The 17,481-nt window shown below is 48.3% G+C and overlaps 1 protein-coding gene across 1 annotated transcript in view; it reads right to left on the bottom strand.

Moving 5' to 3' along the window:
* PKNOX2 (PBX/knotted 1 homeobox 2) overlaps positions 1–17,481 on the bottom strand; it is a gene marked incomplete at its 5' end in the record, with an annotated part of 196,156 nt that overhangs the window by 2,048 nt on the left and 176,627 nt on the right. The window contains 2 exon segments of the mRNA NM_001134095.1: positions 954–1,132; positions 2,006–2,082. Of these exon segments, the coding sequence (NP_001127567.1) occupies positions 954–1,132; positions 2,006–2,082 (256 nt within the window).

Below are 17,481 nucleotides of genomic sequence, written 5' to 3'. Positions count from 1 at the left end.
GCCAGCACCTCTGTGTTGGACAGGGTTTAATGGACTGGCTCATAGAGCAGTGAACTCCTTGTTTTTAGAGCTGTCCAAGCCTGAGCTGGACAATGCCCTGGTATGAAGTCTCCCATCCATTCACTAGTTAGCTACTCCCTGCCCCATCTCAGGAAGCAGCACTCCCAGCCACCATTCACTGCGCATTTTCTTTATGTGTTGGCCACTTTTGACTTTCTAACAATTCTGTAAGGCAGGTATTATTATCCCCATTCTGTCTCAGACAGTTAAGTCATTAGCTCAAGATGACATTGTCAGTGATGACAGAGTTGGAATTTTCTCCCAGGTTGGTCTAGCCCCCTAAATCTGTTTTTTTTTTTTCCCCATCATAACCCATAAGATGATGGCTCATCACAAAGGAACCTGTGTGCAACCATACACATACACGTGTGCACCTACGCTCCACTCCCCATACAGAGCTGTCTTCATGTGCCAAGCTATAAAATGCCTGGCTCATTGAATTATTCATTGTACACTAGGCGACTGGCAATTAGAAAAGTGTATATGGAGGGTGTGATGGAGAGGCTGGGAAAACAGAGCTCTTCCTGGCCTCTTCACGAGCCAGCTGCCTGCCTTGATATTTATAGATGGCCTTGGCTCCTGAAGAGCTGTGCAGATACTGACTGGTGCTAAGGAACTCAGATGGGTGCGGACATGGGGGGCTCTGCTGAGCAGTTACTGACTTGCGAGACCACCAACTCCCGCTTTTCTTTATGAGAGTGCATCTGGTCTGTTAAATTATGTACAAAAACATCCCCTTCTTTAGGGCTTTGGGGAGAGATAATCACTGTGGCAGAGCAGCGATGGGAGCCCAGGTAAGGAGATAGCCCTTGAATCTTTGCACAGCTTGACCTGAAGAAGCTCCAGGAGCACCCCCAGCCCTTGTCTAGGGTGCACTCAGCCCCAGTTCTTACCATCGGGGTTTGTCCCTGGGGCACCACCCTGCTGCTGCAGCACCCCCGCAGCGATGGAGTTGGGCCAGAATCTTTGGGTGGGCCGGTGCTGGGACTTGATCTTCTTGGCTTTGGGGGCAGGATCTGGGTTGCTGGCATCAAGCATGGGCTGCAGGATGCGCCTCCGGGCATTGATGAACCTGCCCAGAGGTAAAGTGGAGACCTGGTTAGTCATCACCTGCATGGCCTTGGGGTGGGGGCAGGGAGGGTGAAGCTGCCTTCAGACTCCATTACACAGAGCAGACCGGGGTTCCCATCCCGGATGTAAAAGCCCGGCAGGGAGAAGGGCCCTGGGTACTGAGAAGTTCATGAAATTTCCTGGGGCTTGGTAACTGCAAAGTCTTACGGGAAGAATGCACGGGGGTCAGAAATCCCTGCTCAAGACCTTCCAGGTTGAACAGAGGAGGAGAGCCTGGTAGTTACAGGCACTAACCTCTGACTTCTCTCCAGAGAGCCAAGGTCTCGGATCATGGCCCTCAACTCTGGGGTCTACTTCCATCCAGCCAGACCTTGCTCTCTGAGCTCCCCTGACAGCCCAGCCAGGCACAGAGACTGGGAAAGCCGAGATCCCTGTGGGGTCAGAATGGCTACTCCTCCTCCCTCTCCCAACTCCCAGCTTTGCAACAAGTTTTAGTCTCAGTTCACATGGGGGTGGGGTAGACCAGATGACCACTGGCCTCCAGTGCACAGATGCGGGCAATCCTGTCGCTCTCTGAAGTGCAGGTGGGCTGGGTGCTCAGGTGGGTGTGGGTTTGCTATTCCTCAAGAAGCTTCCAGGGATGTGCCTGACACAATGTCCCAGCAGAGGGCGCTGAGAAGCTGCAGATGAAGCCACAGGTGCCAGTGTTGATTCTTGCTTTCTGCTTCTAGCCTAAATGGGGGGACTGGCATGGTAGCTGGGCTGAGATTGAGGCAGATCCTGGCATTCGAGTCTCTTTTCCCTGCTATGCATTCCCCTGCCCAGAAGGTGGCCCCTGGATCTGGGAGCCGGCGTGCAGGTGATGCAAACTCACCAGTTGTTTACTTGCAGGAGGGTGAGGTTGGTCTGGGCTGCGATCTGCCTCTTCTCATCCTCCGTGGGGTAGGGGTGCTGAAACGAGAGGTGGAGGCTAATGAGGGCTGGGCACATGCTGATCTGGCCCCGCCGAGAGACTGTGCCCACGCCATCGGCACTATCCTGAGCCAGGCGGCCCGAGTGGTTTGGGAACCAAAACTGGGGAAGTGTCATGTTTGCTCCCCACAGAGAATGGACCTAGGGCTTGGAGGAAGGCTGCTCCATGCCCGAGACTCCACATCCCGGGCTGTCCAGCCCTCAGCTGAGCCCCCACAATGGGGACCCAGGGAGGTTTCCCAAGACCAAGATGGTTCAGTACAGACAGCTTCCAAGGCACGTCCTTCTCACTTGATCCTCACTGCTGCCCCCAGCAGGCAGGGGCAGGCATTGCCTCAAACGCCCGTAGAAAGTGGTAAGCGGGGTGAATGGATCAATTTCAGTTAACTGCTATTTACTGAATATCTACTATGTGCCCAGATTTATGCTAGGCATGGCTAGGAGACAGAAGAGTACTACTTGTATAGTGCTTTATAACCTGTAAAATGCTTTCATGCATTTTATTCATTAAAAAATCATCATTTTATTTAATAAAGCACATCATTAAAACTCTGAAAGGCAGGCAGGTTAGGTATTGTTATTCCCACTTTGCAGATGAAGAGACGGAATGACTCCTCCAGCGTCCCTCAGATGGTAGCACCAGCTCAGGTCTTCCGATTTGGGTCCAGTCTTTCTTCCATTGCTTCACAATGCCACTTTACAGGACTGAGTGGAGGTGAGAAAGAGAGCAGGGCAGGTGTCTCTCTCAAGTCCCCCGCATGCTGCAGCCCATGCACTGACTACGTATCTGTCTCCCTCTCTCAGACTGTGCTTCATGACGGCACCGGGATACTGAATGTATCCCCAGTGCCTTCCACATACAAATGACATACAAATGCCTGCTGAGTGAAGGAAAGCAAAAGCACAGCACTGGATGCTGTGGTTTGGGTGATGAGCACTGTAGAGGCTAAGAAGTAGGAGAGAAATAGGTGCTGGCCAGAGTGGTGGGGAAGACTGAACATGTCACATTAAAGAATGAGAAGGCTCTGGGTGGCAGTGGGAAGAGAGTCCTGACCCCACTGGGAGGGAGGCCACATGATGGCTGAGTCTATGCATCCCTAGGACTTGTTCAGGAAACAGCCCAGTGCCTGGCACCCAGGAGGCATGCAATTAAGGTGTGGCGAACGTCTGAATAAGTCAGAGTTTTGTCCTGGAAGCTAGAGGAGGTTTGGGGGCTCTTATGGCAGAAGATCAAGCCATCCAGCATCCTCAGGCTAAAATCATTCCTTTTGATTGAAGTGGTATTAGAAAGTGGTGCTTGAGCTGTCTAAGGTCCCCGAGATGGGAGGTCTCAAAATCTGTCTCTATTACGACTAGCTGTGAAATCTCAGGCACGTCACTTAACTACACATCATCAAGTCATCTAACAAATAAATGAAATTATACTTGTAAAATGCTCAATAAAAGGTACCAATACTATTATTATCAGGGGGTGTTACAAGGTGCTTAAAACTTTCTGAGGGAAAAGGTTGTGATCAGCAGCCTTGGTGGTACTCGCATTATCAGTGGAAAAGGAGGAGCAGCCTCTCCTCTGCCTCAGCATCCCCCATACGAAGCGATCAGGACCACGTGTTGCTTTAATTCAAACCTCTGATCTTGACCACCATGCCAAGGCAGCTGGGACTTGTGATTAATACAAGATTAAGATTCTAACAAGAAAGAAGGCACATCAGCATTACAGGAGCCAATCTTCATTCTAATTGGGAAGGAGTGGAGGGAGGATGGGAGGAGAGAGTGCAGACGGCCCCAGGGGGCAGAGGGGCAGGGACTGTGGGAGCTCTGACACCTTCTGGGGTTAAGCCCTAGTGCCTGGCTCCAACCTCCCTATTTGTGGGGAAGAGCCAAGCAGCCTCCCTGTCCATAGCCAGCCGGTCTGTAGACAAAATGCAGCAAAAATATGGTGATTTTTTGGGCTTCCCGGGTGCAAGGGCCTTTCATGCCTCCATGCCTTCGCACGTGCTGGCCCTCCTCTGGAGCACGCTTCCTCCTGCCTGTTCTCGCGTGCCTTTCTGAGCTTCTGTGAGGGCCTGCCACAGATCACAGCCTCTGCAAGGCCCTTCCCGACTCCCTGAGGCAATGTTGGTCACTGTGGCCTCTGAATGATTGCTTTTTGCCCACTAGATGGCAAGATATGTGTCCCCAGCTAGGCCATGAGCTTCTCTAAGGCAGGGACCCCATCTTATTAGACATTGTTTATTTCCGGTGTGCAGACCAGGCACAGTGTGCAGACAGGCAAAGAGGCCAATGTTGAAGGATTGTGTAGGGAACTGAGGAATTAACTAGCACAATAAGGAGATGCAGACTTGTTTCTTGAGCAGAGCTAGTGGCCGTGCTGGCTGTGCCGGTTCACCAGCCCACAACTGTTGGGCATCTGCCGCATCCTGGGTGCTGGCAAGCAAAAGGTATCTGAAGTTAAGAACTCACAGACTAGATGGAAAGAAAAATAGGAGGAAAAAGCCTCTCTATTAATGGGAAGTCTGTGCTAAGTAACCCTCTGGTGACAAAAGAAGGAAGTCCTTAGGGAAGGGGATTTCAGTTGGACTTTGAAGAATGGCAAAGCCATTCTAGTAGAGGAGAGGATGATGTTCCAGGCAGGAGCCTTGCACTAGGACTTATATTTAAGCCAGTAGGAGGAAAAGTTCTTCTACTGTTAACGGCCTCCAGAGAAGGAAATCCTCCAGCCTTCCTTGGAAGAATAATGTTTGCTCTCTCTAAGGAGGCTTCTGTTGTCGGGCCCCCATTCTGAGTGAATGTCACAAATACACAGATTAACATGCTCCAGTCCAGTGGGGAGCTATGAGAGGCAATGCCACCCAAAACTGGCTGGTTGCTCTCTTATGAATGAGGATAGAAAGCCCCTAACCACCCCCTGGTGCAAGTCCTCACCACCTATCCCTCCTGGAACCAGTATCTCAGGACGCACGCTGTGGGGACTGTGGGGTAAGTAGCAGCGTTTAGCAGCTTTGGGGACAGGTGTGTCAGCCAGAACATTCCTGGCACCACATGAGTGATCATGGGAGCAGTCCAGCTTGTACATTCCTCAGACCACATGATTCCTGAGGACAGAGTCAAAATAGTCCTGGCCTCTGGACAGACCACGATTGGGTCAGCGCTACTTTTAGCACAACTGGCCAGGCTTGGGGCCAAGGATGGGAAGAAGAATCAAATGAGATTACGGCAAACCATCAAGCCACAGTGGCTGCTCTCTGATCATTATTGGAGGGAACTCCCTGGAGTTGGAAGAGAAGGGCCCAAACAGTAGCTCTCTGGAAGTAGACAATCTTTCCTTGAAAAAGAAGTATACACAGCTCATGAAAAGCAAGGAAAAAAAAAGAAAAAGAAAAAGAGGTACAGAACAGACTAGAAGATGACAGAGCCTTCTCAGGGACAGCTGGAGCCTCACACGACTGGGCAGTGCTGCCAGAGAGTAAAGGACCTTCAGAGATGGGATCAAGTCCTGACCCACCCCTTAACACTGTGTGACCTTGGCACACGCAAGTGACCTTTGTTTGTTTTATGTCTTCCATCCTTAGAAGGAAATAGCAAAACAGTGACTACCTCTTGGCCATGGGGATGATTTAATGAGATAGTGCAGGGTAAGCCTGTGTGCTCCATTGACTCGCTCTGCGCGATGCACTGAAGCCTCCTGGCATCATCTAGTTGAATACTCAAGGACTCTAGAGAAGGGAATTATGGTATTTACACCAAGTAGGTGTCTCATGGCACTGTAGTTGCCACCAGGAAGTTCCGCTGAAATCTGACCTCAACTCTTTCCCATCTCTCTGATACCTCCTTTTATAGCCCCATAACACAACCCTCCTCTGGACTAAACTGATGCTAAAAGCATCTTTCAATTGAAAGAGTGAGTTCTGCCCAGGGGCTGGTTCAGGAGGAAGCTAAGCCAGTTCTGGTTCACAGGTCCCTGGACATTTATTTCACGCACAGCCCGTTGGCAATTGTCCTTCCACCTCCTAGCCATGTAGATCTCACCACGAGGTGAGCCAGGTCACCAAGGGACACAGCAGATGGGAAGCCGCAGCCTGTCAGTGTCAATAGACACTGAGGTGCTGGTGGAGGGGGGAATGGAGCCTGATTCGTATCAGCGAGCTTCCATTAGGTTTCCTGCCATCAGCAGCGCTGCACCGGAGTCCACCACACGCTTTCCCCCTTCCTCTCCCTCTTGACAGCTGTGGGGCCATGGGCTGCTGCCAGCCACCACTCTGGGGTGGTTCCACTCTAGGAGGGCCAGAGACCCAGAGGAAGGCAGCCAGGATGGTGGGGGCCCCAAAACGACCACATTCCATCACATCTAAGAGATCACTGATGGTGGGATGTACCCAATTTCAGAGATGTTAAAATGGAAAAACAAAAAAGCCTTTTAGAATAAAGAGAAGCACAATAAGTCACCCAAGAAACTTCTCTTTCTGTAGTCATTACCCTTGCTAAGGCTTTCCGTTCTTTTATTTTTGCTCTCATTTTTATCTCTGCTCCCCTTAAAACTGTGAACACTCAGAAAAGGATGAAGAAAAGCAAACACCCATGTAACCATCCCCAGGTCAAAAAAATAGGATACTACCAGCACCCCACAAACCCCCTTCTGTCCCCCCAAACACCTCTCCAAAGATCTCTTGACTTTTACAGTAACCACTTTCTTGCTTTTCTTTATAGCTTTGCTATCTGTGTTACATCCTAAACATGATGGCCTGGTTGACATCAGGTTTTTGAACCTGATGTAAATGGAATCATTCATCCACACTGGTTCTTTTTAACTGTAACTGTTCATTTTAATCACTGTGTAGTTTTCCACTGTGAAGACACACTGCTGTCCCATTCTTTACCTTCCTGCAATCTCAAAACTATTCTCTTTCCCTCTGGTTTCTGTGTCAATCTATCCTTCACAATGCCAGCAAGATGGGTCCTTCTTAACCTCCTCCCCATCCCCATCCCTGATAAGTGAAGCCCTCTCGGATGCCCCTTCTATGAGCTCTGAGCGCTTGCCCTATCTAGGATTCTTCCTACTACAAGGGCTTTGGATCTGTGTAGTTACCTGTCGCCCCAAGGGGCAGGCTGCAAGTGTTTTGAGAAAAGGGACCATGTCTTTCTTTTCAACCCTACCTCACTAGCACCAAGGAAAAATGTGTGGCATGTAGTAAGTGTTCAGTACGCATCTGTTGAATGAACGAACATGGGGCCTTCGGAGTAACTGGTACTTCTCACCATTTCCTGTGGGCATCTGCAGGTTAAAGGTGAGTGGGGAAAGCATCAGTGATCGGACCCCTCAGGAGCTCCACCCAGAGGCAGGTTGCTCTACTCACTAATAATGCTGCTTTTTCAATTATTGTTGAACGTATATTCAGGGAGGATGTGGAAGAGAAAAAGAGGGTACTTAAGAGTCCATTAAGGCACACTGATCACCTCTCTAAAGAAGACTTGGAGGCAGTACTGTTGGAAGTAGGTGAGAACACGGACTCTAGAGTCAGACTGCCCAGGTTTGAATCCTTGTCTTGTCTCTAACCAGCGTGAGACCTTGGGCAAATTACTTAGTTTCTTCTTCTGTAAAATGGGAGAGATAATTCCACCTGCTTCAAGGTTGCTATAAGAATTAAATGAGTATATATGTATATATGTGTATATACATACGTATATACGTATCTGTATATATATATATGTGAGTGTGTGTAGCTAAACTGATCAGTACCAGTAAATGAGTTAATATATGAAAGCTATTTAGAACGTGCTTAGTGTACTCTGTGAGTGTTTGTTAAATAAATAACAAATAAAATAAATCTGTGGCCTGACGCATGTGGCTGTGTCTCTGAAGAAGCCACAGGTTGTTTCCTGGCAGATGGCAGGAGCCTCCCAGCAGCCCCTTCTGTGAGCGTACAAATACGCTCATTTTTTCTAACGGGTTTTATTTGCCGCATGCCCCAGCCCCTGTGTACTATGATGGGGACATTTTATCCTAACCTGGGTCTTAAGCTTCTTGGGGAATGCTGTGAGGTTGTAAATCTCCTGCAGCCATTTTTCAGGTAGACTCTCTTAGAGCTGCAGCCCTCTGGGGCGTCCTGGGGCTCAGTGCAACCCAGGGGTCTCCTGCACACCTTCCCTTTTCAGCTCCTCCATGCAGCCCTGCAGCTGACTTGCCTGTTGTCGACAAGGCTCAGTCTTGGATGGAGAAGCATCAATCCAATTCTTCCTTCCCTGGGGACTCACTGCCAGCGGGGCACACACCCTGGGACAGCGCTACACCAGGGGATGCCTCCGACAGTCAGACATCACTCCTGGGGAGTTGGAGGGCAGCTTCTCTCTAGATCCCTACAGTGAAGGATGGGTGGAGAAAACACCCTCACCCCACAGGCAGGAGTCTGAGGTCTAAGATTTCTCTGGGACAAAGAGAGAAATGTAACCAAGAACCCAGCTGGCCTGACCTCCTTCCTCCTGGTAGCCTTACACTAAAGGCCTTCAGACACAGATGCCTGAACAGCATCTAGAATGAAGACAGTCATGGCTGGGGTAAGGGGCCACAGTATTTCCAGGCTTCAAGAGTGAGAATAAGGGGTGAAGAGGATTTGATGACCACAGCAACTTGGAGCGAGGGGTCACTCCCTGTGGCCAGTACGAATCATAGTGGCATTGATGATTATCTAAGAGATAATTGTCATCCAAAATGACCCCTCCTTTTTCTCTTGCTACCCAATTCTAAAGCCTAGCCATCCTTCATAAGGCCCAGCCCAAATGCCAGCTTCTCCAACCAAACCCTGTTAACCAACATCTCAAGATTACACAGAGCTCTCAGGATCTCTGTGTCTAGCTTCTCCCACAGGGCAGGAGCCCTTTACACCAGCCCTTTTCAGCCAGCATACCCCAGTAAGGTATAAGTGTGCAGACAGCAATGTCCTCAGCCCCGGGTGTGGTTTGCAGAGTCTGGAGCAGCAAGGGCTCCCCAGCTGGTCTCCGGGCGTAAGCAGCCTAGTGGGTTTGCTATCATTTTCTATGCGTGCTGACATAAAAAATGTGAGATGCTGGCCTGCAAAGCCACCATCGCTCAGTGCATAGCCCTTTGCTCTGATGGGTAGGAAGGCTTTTCTGATGAACACGTGGCCACCCACCAGGCACTGTGTTTTCTAACATATTATCAATCCTATTCATCATAGGTAGCATTTCTATCTCCATTTTATAAAGAGGAAAGCAATATCAGAGAAGTTCATTAACCTGTTCCAGATCACACAGTAAGTAAAATTAGAGCTTGGACCAACTTCAGGCCTATTTGCCTCCAAAGCCCTTGCTCCTTGCACTACACCATGCTGCCATAAAGGAACAGGCTGCCCGAGTCTTCTTTTCTGCAGACAAAATATCCCCAGACCCCTCAGCCGCTACTCACATGACATGCTTCATGTTAGAGTCACTGGAACAAACATCTCTCCATCCTGCCTGCCCCCTCTGAAGATGATTGTCAAAGAACCTTTTGCAACCTGATTCTAGGGCCTGGACACACTCTTCTGGCTCTTGAGCCGCTTGAGTGTCTGTGCTTGTATAATAGCACTTGATTACATCATGGGTTGACCTCTCCTGGCTTATGTCTATCATTTATTTCCCCAATTACACGATCAACCCCCTTAGTACTGAAATCACATCTCATACCTGAAATTTGGGTGTTCGTGAAGAGATATGTTATTTGGAACTTAGATCATGTTTTCTTTTCATAGACAGAAGTTATTCTAAAAACAGGCAGTTTTCCTGGCTAGTACTAAAAGCCACTTTGGTTAAAGATATGTGTTCAAGTGGGGAGGGGTCCATGGGCTTCAGGAAGGACAGGCAAGAGACTGCTCTCTGCTTTCAGGGTCAGAACTAGACTGGGGAAGACTCCATGATTGATGCATGTGAACCTTCAGCGTCTCCTTTTTGTGCCCTATTGACATGATGCCCCAGTTCCTTTTCTCACAAGCCCCTGGGTTCTGTGTCACCCTACAGTCAGCATGCTGAATCTCAGACCTCTGGCCCCCCCCCGACTTCAGGGTCAAATGCCCTGAAACTATGTTCACGATGATCTAAATAAGCTTTCATCAGATTCTCAAAAGATAGAGAGGCTTAGAGAGGTTGAGAGCAATTGCTAGAAACTTCTCCTCTGGCACCCCATTCTGGCTTGGCTCCTCAAAATGCTGTTAGAAAGTGTTTTAACCTTCATTCTTCCCATTTTTTTTCTTTTCTTTTTTTTTTTTTTTTTTCTTAGATGGGAGTCTTGCTCTGTCACCCAGGCTGGAGTGCAGTGGCGCAATCTCAGCTCACTGCAAGCTCCACTTCCCAGGTTCACGCCATTCTCCTGCCTCAGCCTCCCGAGTAGCTGGGACTACAGGTGCCCGCCACCATGCCTGGCTAATTTTTTGTATTTTTAGTAGAGTGGGGTTTCACCGTGTTAGCCAGGATAGTCTCGATCTCCTGACCTCATGATCCACCCACCTCGGCCTCCCAAAGTGCTGAGATTAAAGGCGTGAGCCACCACACTTGGCCCCCATTCTTTTTTTTTTTTTTTTTTTTAAATAAAAAACTCAGCTTTTTTGGGGGAAATGTGGGGGGGGAGCGGGGGGAACAGGGTCTTACTCTGTTGTCCAGGCTGGAGTGCAGTGGCACAATCAGGGCTCACTGCAGCCTTGACCTCCTGGGCTCAAATGATCCTCCTACCTCAGGCCCACAAATAGCTGGGACTACAGGTGCCCACCACCATGCCTGGCTATTTTTTTGTATTTTTAGTAGAGATGGGGTTTTGCCATGTTGCCAAGGCTGGTCTTGAACTCTTAGACTCAGGCTATCCACCCACCTCAGCCTCCCAAAGTGCTGGCGTGATTACAGGTGTGAGCCACTGCACCCAGCCTTTTTTAAAAAATTTTTTCTTTTTTAAACAGATGAGGTCTTGCTATGTTGCTCAGGCTGGTCTCGAACTCTCAGGCTCAAGCAATCCTCCCGCCTTGGCCTCCTAAAGTGCTGGGATTACCACTGTGCCTGGCCCCATTCTTCCCATGAAGCTGATCTTAGCTGAGTAGGAATAGTAAAGTTAGCTTTTGAAAATAATTCATACTAAGCTGTGAGTAAAGGATGGCCTCACAGCCTTTCATAGTCATTGCTTTTTACAGGGATTGGATAGTTTAAAATGGGTCTCTAATAGTGGAATTTCCTTAAAAAGTTAATCCTTAATATGTATGCAAGAGGAATTTCAGACAGTATGAGGAAGTTAAAGGAAAAGGCAGCAGACAAGATATTCTGGAACAAAAATGGGCCAGTCTCCCTAAGCCATTTTCTTGTTTGTTTGTTTTTTTTTCAGGGGTTCTTGCTTTCCTCCACAGCTTCCCCAAAAGTTTTGTGGTTTCTCTCAGCATTTTCCAAGGCAAGGCCAATTATGGGAACTCCCAAGGTGAGACTGGAGGCATCTGTAGCAGTAGCGGTGCCTGTATCGGGACAAAGAACCTTCTTGCCCATCTGCTTATTCTATTCTCACAACAACCTATGAGCTGGATATTGTGGCTCCTGTTTTACAGCAGGGGAAACGGAGGCTTCACAAGGTCAAACAATCACCCAAGCTTGCCAAGCTAGATAGAGGGGGTGGTGAAAACTCAACCCAGGTCCTGCCCCAGGAACCATGTCCTTTCCATAGGCTACGTGGTTTCTAAGAAACATTGCCATTCCTATGTCAGGCGTGTGGATGGTCCCGTAGGTGGGCCTTTGACAGAGATACAGCTAGATACAGTCAACCTCCAGTATCCGTGGGGGACTGTTTCCAGGACCCCTGGTGAACACCAAAATTCATGGATGCTCAAGTCCCTGATATAACATGGTATAGTATTTGCATATAACCTACAAACATCCTCCCGTATATTTAAAAACATTTCCAGATTTCTCACAATAACGAATACAATGTAAATGCTACATAAATAATTATTATACTGTGTTGTTTAGGGAATAATGACAAGAAAAAAGGCAATACATGTTCAGGACAGATGCAACCATCCACTTAAAAATATATTTTCAATCCAAGGTTGGTTGAATCCAGGGATCCAGAACCCATAGACACAGAGGGCTGACCGTAATCCCTTCAAGACTTAACACAATGCTCTGCACAGGGGAGGTAGTGAGGCATGCAAAGAATGTGGAGTGACCAAAGGCAACGCCGAGGCACAGAGGCAACTGGCTGGGCTTCACCTCTGCATGCCTTCCTTGTCCAGGAGCTCTGTGCAGTGCACACGCTGTTGCTGGGGTGCAGCCGCTCTGCCTCCCCCCAGCCAGAATGAGCCAGGCATGTGAGGTTCTCAGGTTGGGGGAAGGATAGCTGGGCATCTGACAGGGTCTAAGAGAACAACAGGCACAGAATCATGCAGAGTATACCTGTCATGGCAGCAGGACTTATGAGCCAAGAAGTGAAAGCAGTCCCAAAGTCCATCAACTGATAAATGAATAAACAAAATGTGGTACATCTGTACCATGGAATATTCTTCAACCACAACATGGAATGGAGTACTGATACATTGTCCTAAGTAAAAGAAGCTAGACATGAGAATCCCACAATTCCATTTATGCAAAATGTCCAGAATAGGCCAACGCATAGAGGCAGAAAGTGAATTCTTGGTTGCCAGGGACTGGAGAGTGATGGCTAATGGGTACAGCCTTTCTTTTTGGGGTGATGAAAATATTCTGCAATTAGATGGTAGTGATGATTGCACAACTCTCTAAAGATACTAAAAGCCACTGAATTCCACAGTTTAAAAGGGTACATTTTATGGTACGTGAATTATGTTTCTATTTGAAAAGTCACACAGAGAAGGCCCTGGGTGTTTTTTGTGCACTCAGCTTTTGTGACCACAGCAAAGTTCACAGGAGGGCCCTGGAGTGAGCCCTCAGCTCCTTGTGGCTGAATGGAAGATGGGGTGGTGGATGGCAGAGTGCAGCTGGATGCCACGCCAGGCTTCTGAATGTGATGAAGGGGGTGGGGGAGAGGTCAAAAGCAGCATCGCTGTGAGGTCTGAAGACTGGGACTGGACATGTAAAATCCCTACACCTCTCCCAGGATGGGGCTCCATGCCTTCGCTGAGCATTGGGGTTCCCCTTTGCTTTACCTAGACTTTGCATGGGAGCCAAGAGATGTCTGTGGTTTCTTGGGTCAAAGTGGTGGGTAAGAGATTAGAGCCTACAGTTGCATAGGTCCAGGTTCAAATTCTGTGCCACCTGTCATCCATGTGACCTTGAGAAATGTGTTGCCTTCTTTGAGTGTCAGTTTTGTCACTGGTAAAATGAGGCGAATCGTATCCCCTCCTCCTAGGGTGGTTGTGTGGGTTAAATGAGATGATGCGTTAAAGTGTTTAGTGCAGAACCCGGCACGCTGCAGCAGTTAATGCAGAAGCAGCTCCTCTGGTGGATGGCAGGGCCTGCTGGGGCCTGGTCTCCAGGATCTCCCCGCACACAGAGCATATTCTGAAAAGCTGCTCACGTGCTTGGCTGGCAGCAGCACAGACAGATGTCATATTTTGGGATGGAAAGGAGCAGAATCACGTGGCAGGTCAGGAAGACTCCAGGATCTGGAGCAGAAGGGATGGAGTAGAAGCTGGGGACGGGGAACAGTGCCTACCTCTCCGCCCTCCAAGAGGAGGACTGTCTGCCATGGGCTCTCGGCCGACCTGAGTCTGCTATGGGATGATTGCTTCCAGCAGGAGTGTGGCCTCTTTCAGCCAAATGCAAGAGCAAGAAAATGTCACTGGATTCTTCAGGGACTCAGAGGCGAGCAGCTAATGGATGAAACCATCGCAATCTCACCACAGCCTAACAGCAAAAAGGCTCTGGGATTTCACCTCCATCTCAGGAGGCTTCTATCATCTGAATACTTTTCTGTGGCTGCCAGTGCTGCAGAACAGTAGAAATGACAAGAAGCCCCAGACACAGGACAAAGGGAACCAAAGAATACAAACTTATACCCCAGGGAAAGAAGACAACAGGAACAACCAGTATTTACTACAGACGTTCTCACAACCAATTCCTATTTAGGAAAGTTCGTGGATTAATCAATGCTGTCTCCACTTCTGTAAATCATTAGAACTGTTGTCCGCAGCACTCCGAATGCTTGAGATGAGTAGGCTGTTTTGTAGAATGTCTGTTAGCCACACTATCTGCTTATCTGAAAGTCAGCAGTGCTCATATGCAGACTGGTTTATGCCAATTCTATGTATTATTAATAAAGTATGTAAATTTCTGTAATTTAACAAACTCTTCTGTAAACCAATGAAATATGAGTGCAAAAAGAGTCGCTGTTGATAAGTAGAAAGCTTTCAAAAGTCTTGAGGCCCAAATTTGCTTACAAATGCTGAATAGTTAGGATCAGATGAGACAAACATAAAGGATTGGAATACATAATAAAAATCTGGAAAGATCTCGTGGACAGATTAGTTCCCAAACGTCAAATTTGTAATTCCACTTTCTATTGAGGTGGAATTTATAGATGTTACAGTATAGGAGAGGCTTATGCAAGGAAGATGACTAACAATCAGAAAAAGACCTTAGTCCTGTATCAAAAGATTAGCAAATGAATGTATACGGTATGTCCATCTTTTAAATTATAGTATCTCTTTTGAATGGTTGTTTCTTCTTTAAACTAATTTTTTCAATCAACAACAAATTAATTGTCCCAACTGCGCTGGATGTGAGAACATCGATGGCATATTTAGGTCTGTCCTTACTTCATACCCTTTCCTCTCTTCTTTCCTAAAGCTGAGCAGCTCCTATCGGCCTGACACAGTGTCTCTCTAGAGTTGTGTTTTTCAAGAATTACAGTCTCAGAGTTGTTCCTCAGAGCAACAGTGAAAACACCAAGGGGGACAAAAAGTGTTCACATAAGTTTGGGAGAAGCTTCAAACCTTACCCCTCTTGCAAATTCACCATGCCCCTTCATCCTGTAGGAATAAAAAAAATACACTATGGCAGGCCAAGGCGGGCAGATCACTTGAGGTTGAGTTTGAGACCAGACTGGCCAACATGGTAACACCCCACCTCTATTAAAAATATAAAATTTAGCCAAGCGTGGTGATAGACGCCTGTAATCCCAGCTACACGGGAAGCTGAGGCAGGAGAATTGCTTGAACTTGAACCTGGGAGGTGGGGGTTGCAGTGAGCCAAGATCGTGCCACTGCATTCCAGCCTGGGCAACAGAGTGAGACTCTGTACCCCACCACCAAAAAAAAAAAAAAAAAAAAAAGCTAAACTTTGTATAACTCAGATTGGCCCAAACTTATGTCACCATGGAACCTCTTTTGGGGTGCAAGACCTCATAAATCCTGTAAAGCTCCATAATTAATACATAATAATACATGAATCCTGTAAAGCTTGGGAATTAATTCCTAGAGGAATATAATGTATGATCCTTATTTGTGAGAAATTTACAACAGAGTTAGAGATGCAAGAGAGGCACACACACCTACCCAAAGAACGGGTAAGTCACAGTATTGTCCATTACTCTTAGGGTCAAATGATAGTAAAATCAGTAGGTGTTATAGATGAAAACAACAAATCAGCTATCTACCTCTGATTAATATTCACAAATTTTGGGTCTTCAGCCTCCAAAACTGGCTCTTGGTCCATTGTTTTAAAAAATTCAAAGGGAACTTATTTCTTAAGTGCTATGTGCTAGGCCTGGCTCTTTATATACGTTTTCTCATTGAATTTTCACAACCATGGGAAATAAGTATTAGCTTCTTTTTTTTTTTTTTTTTTTTTCAAAGAAATAGAATCAGGGTAATCACACTGCTAGTGGGAGAGCCTCAATTCATGCCTCAATCTGTCTAGCTTCAAATCCTGTCTTCTTTCTACTGTGCCTAGTTATGAAGAGCCTTGACAGCCTCTTTCCTGAAGCAGCTGAGGTTTGGGGAAGGTGTGTCCACATGTGCATGGCTGTGTGGCCCAGGTGTGGCCTGCCAAGGACAGCTGGGTCTGCTTGTTTCCCTAGATCAACCTGGACTTCCCATTCTCTTCCTTCCCCTCAGTCCCAAAGTTCTGAGCTCTGACTTTAGAGGCCCAGTGGCCACTCCCCTTGCCTCTCTAGAGGCCACTGCGATGAACGGGTGGGAGGGAGGACTCTGCCAATGTTAAGCGCTTCATGAATGGCACCTGCACCTGTGCACACTGCCAGGCTGGAGACGGCAACAGGGGTGGGTGGGAAAGTGTGGGCAGAAAGCCCCTCCTCATGCGTTTCAGCAAGTCCTCTACCCCATCCCTGGTGCTTTCTGTAGATGCCAGCCTGTGTCCTGCCTCACTCTGTGCTCAGCTACTACCTCCTCTCTTCTCCACCTCCCCTTCCTCTGCTTTCCCAAGTCTGGGTGGAAGTGACCGTGGAGTGGAAAGACAGGATCCTGAGCTCTGCAAGGAGGCTTACAAGGAAGGAGATGAGAGGGCGGGGCATGAACTGAGGTCCCAGGTGAGAGGCCAGGCACGACCAGGAGGGACAGAGATGGGTGACCCTCCAGTCTCAGGCTAACGACTCCCAGGGGTAAGTTACAGGTGGGGAGTGGAAAGTAGTGAAGGGGAAGGCTACAGATAGGGTGATGGGAGTCAGTGAGCAGGTGCTGGCCTGGACACCTGGGCTCCTGGGCAGGGCAATCTGCCTTGCAGCTTCCTCTCTCTCCTCTTGCCTTTCTCCCCCTTCAGAAGTGAGGTTGTAGGTACGTTCACAACAGTCTTCAAAAATGCATGGGAGTGGGAGGTGGGGAAGGAAAGGGAGCATTTAATTAAGCAATTCAGTGTGCCAGAGTCCTGGCAATCTTTCATTACTTCATCACAGTCTTCCTAAGAGGCTAGTGTGACCAAGTTGCAGGGTAAAAGGTAACACTGAGATTTGAACCCAGGTTCAGCTGCCTCAAAAGCCCATGAGCTTTCTAGCACACCTGTGACCCTGCATCGTATGTCACCCACCACAATGAGTGGAGCCAGATTTAGCTCCTCTAGCAGTTGGGAGAGGGTGGTGCTTTCATTTCTGTTGTGCCAGGTCAGTGCACAGAAGATGCGTCCTTCCCTAGGGAGCCCCTCCTCCCACAGGTAGGCTGGGCGCTGTGGCATGGACACTGGACCCACACATCACTGAGTCCATCTGAGCCCCCTGGCTCTCAGGCAATTTGGAAAACCAGAAAGGCAGGAGACCTGAGCATTCCCCCTGTGCACTCCAGCCACTGAATCAGAGCTGCTCCTTAGATGCCTGAGGCTGGACCTGCTGCGGGGCCTCTGGCCTCATCACCTAGGCACAGGGGTCCCCCCAGCCTCCTCTCCTCACCTTAACTCCAGCATTCCAGCCCCTCCTCTCCAAATTAGCTTTCTCAT

Source organism: Pongo abelii, chromosome 9, assembly GCF_028885655.2.
Source record: "Pongo abelii isolate AG06213 chromosome 9, NHGRI_mPonAbe1-v2.0_pri, whole genome shotgun sequence".
Classification (NCBI taxonomy): Eukaryota; Metazoa; Chordata; class Mammalia; order Primates; family Hominidae; genus Pongo; species Pongo abelii.
The sequence above is the reverse complement of the archived record's forward strand: the minus strand, read 5'-3'. Positions and strand labels throughout refer to the sequence as shown.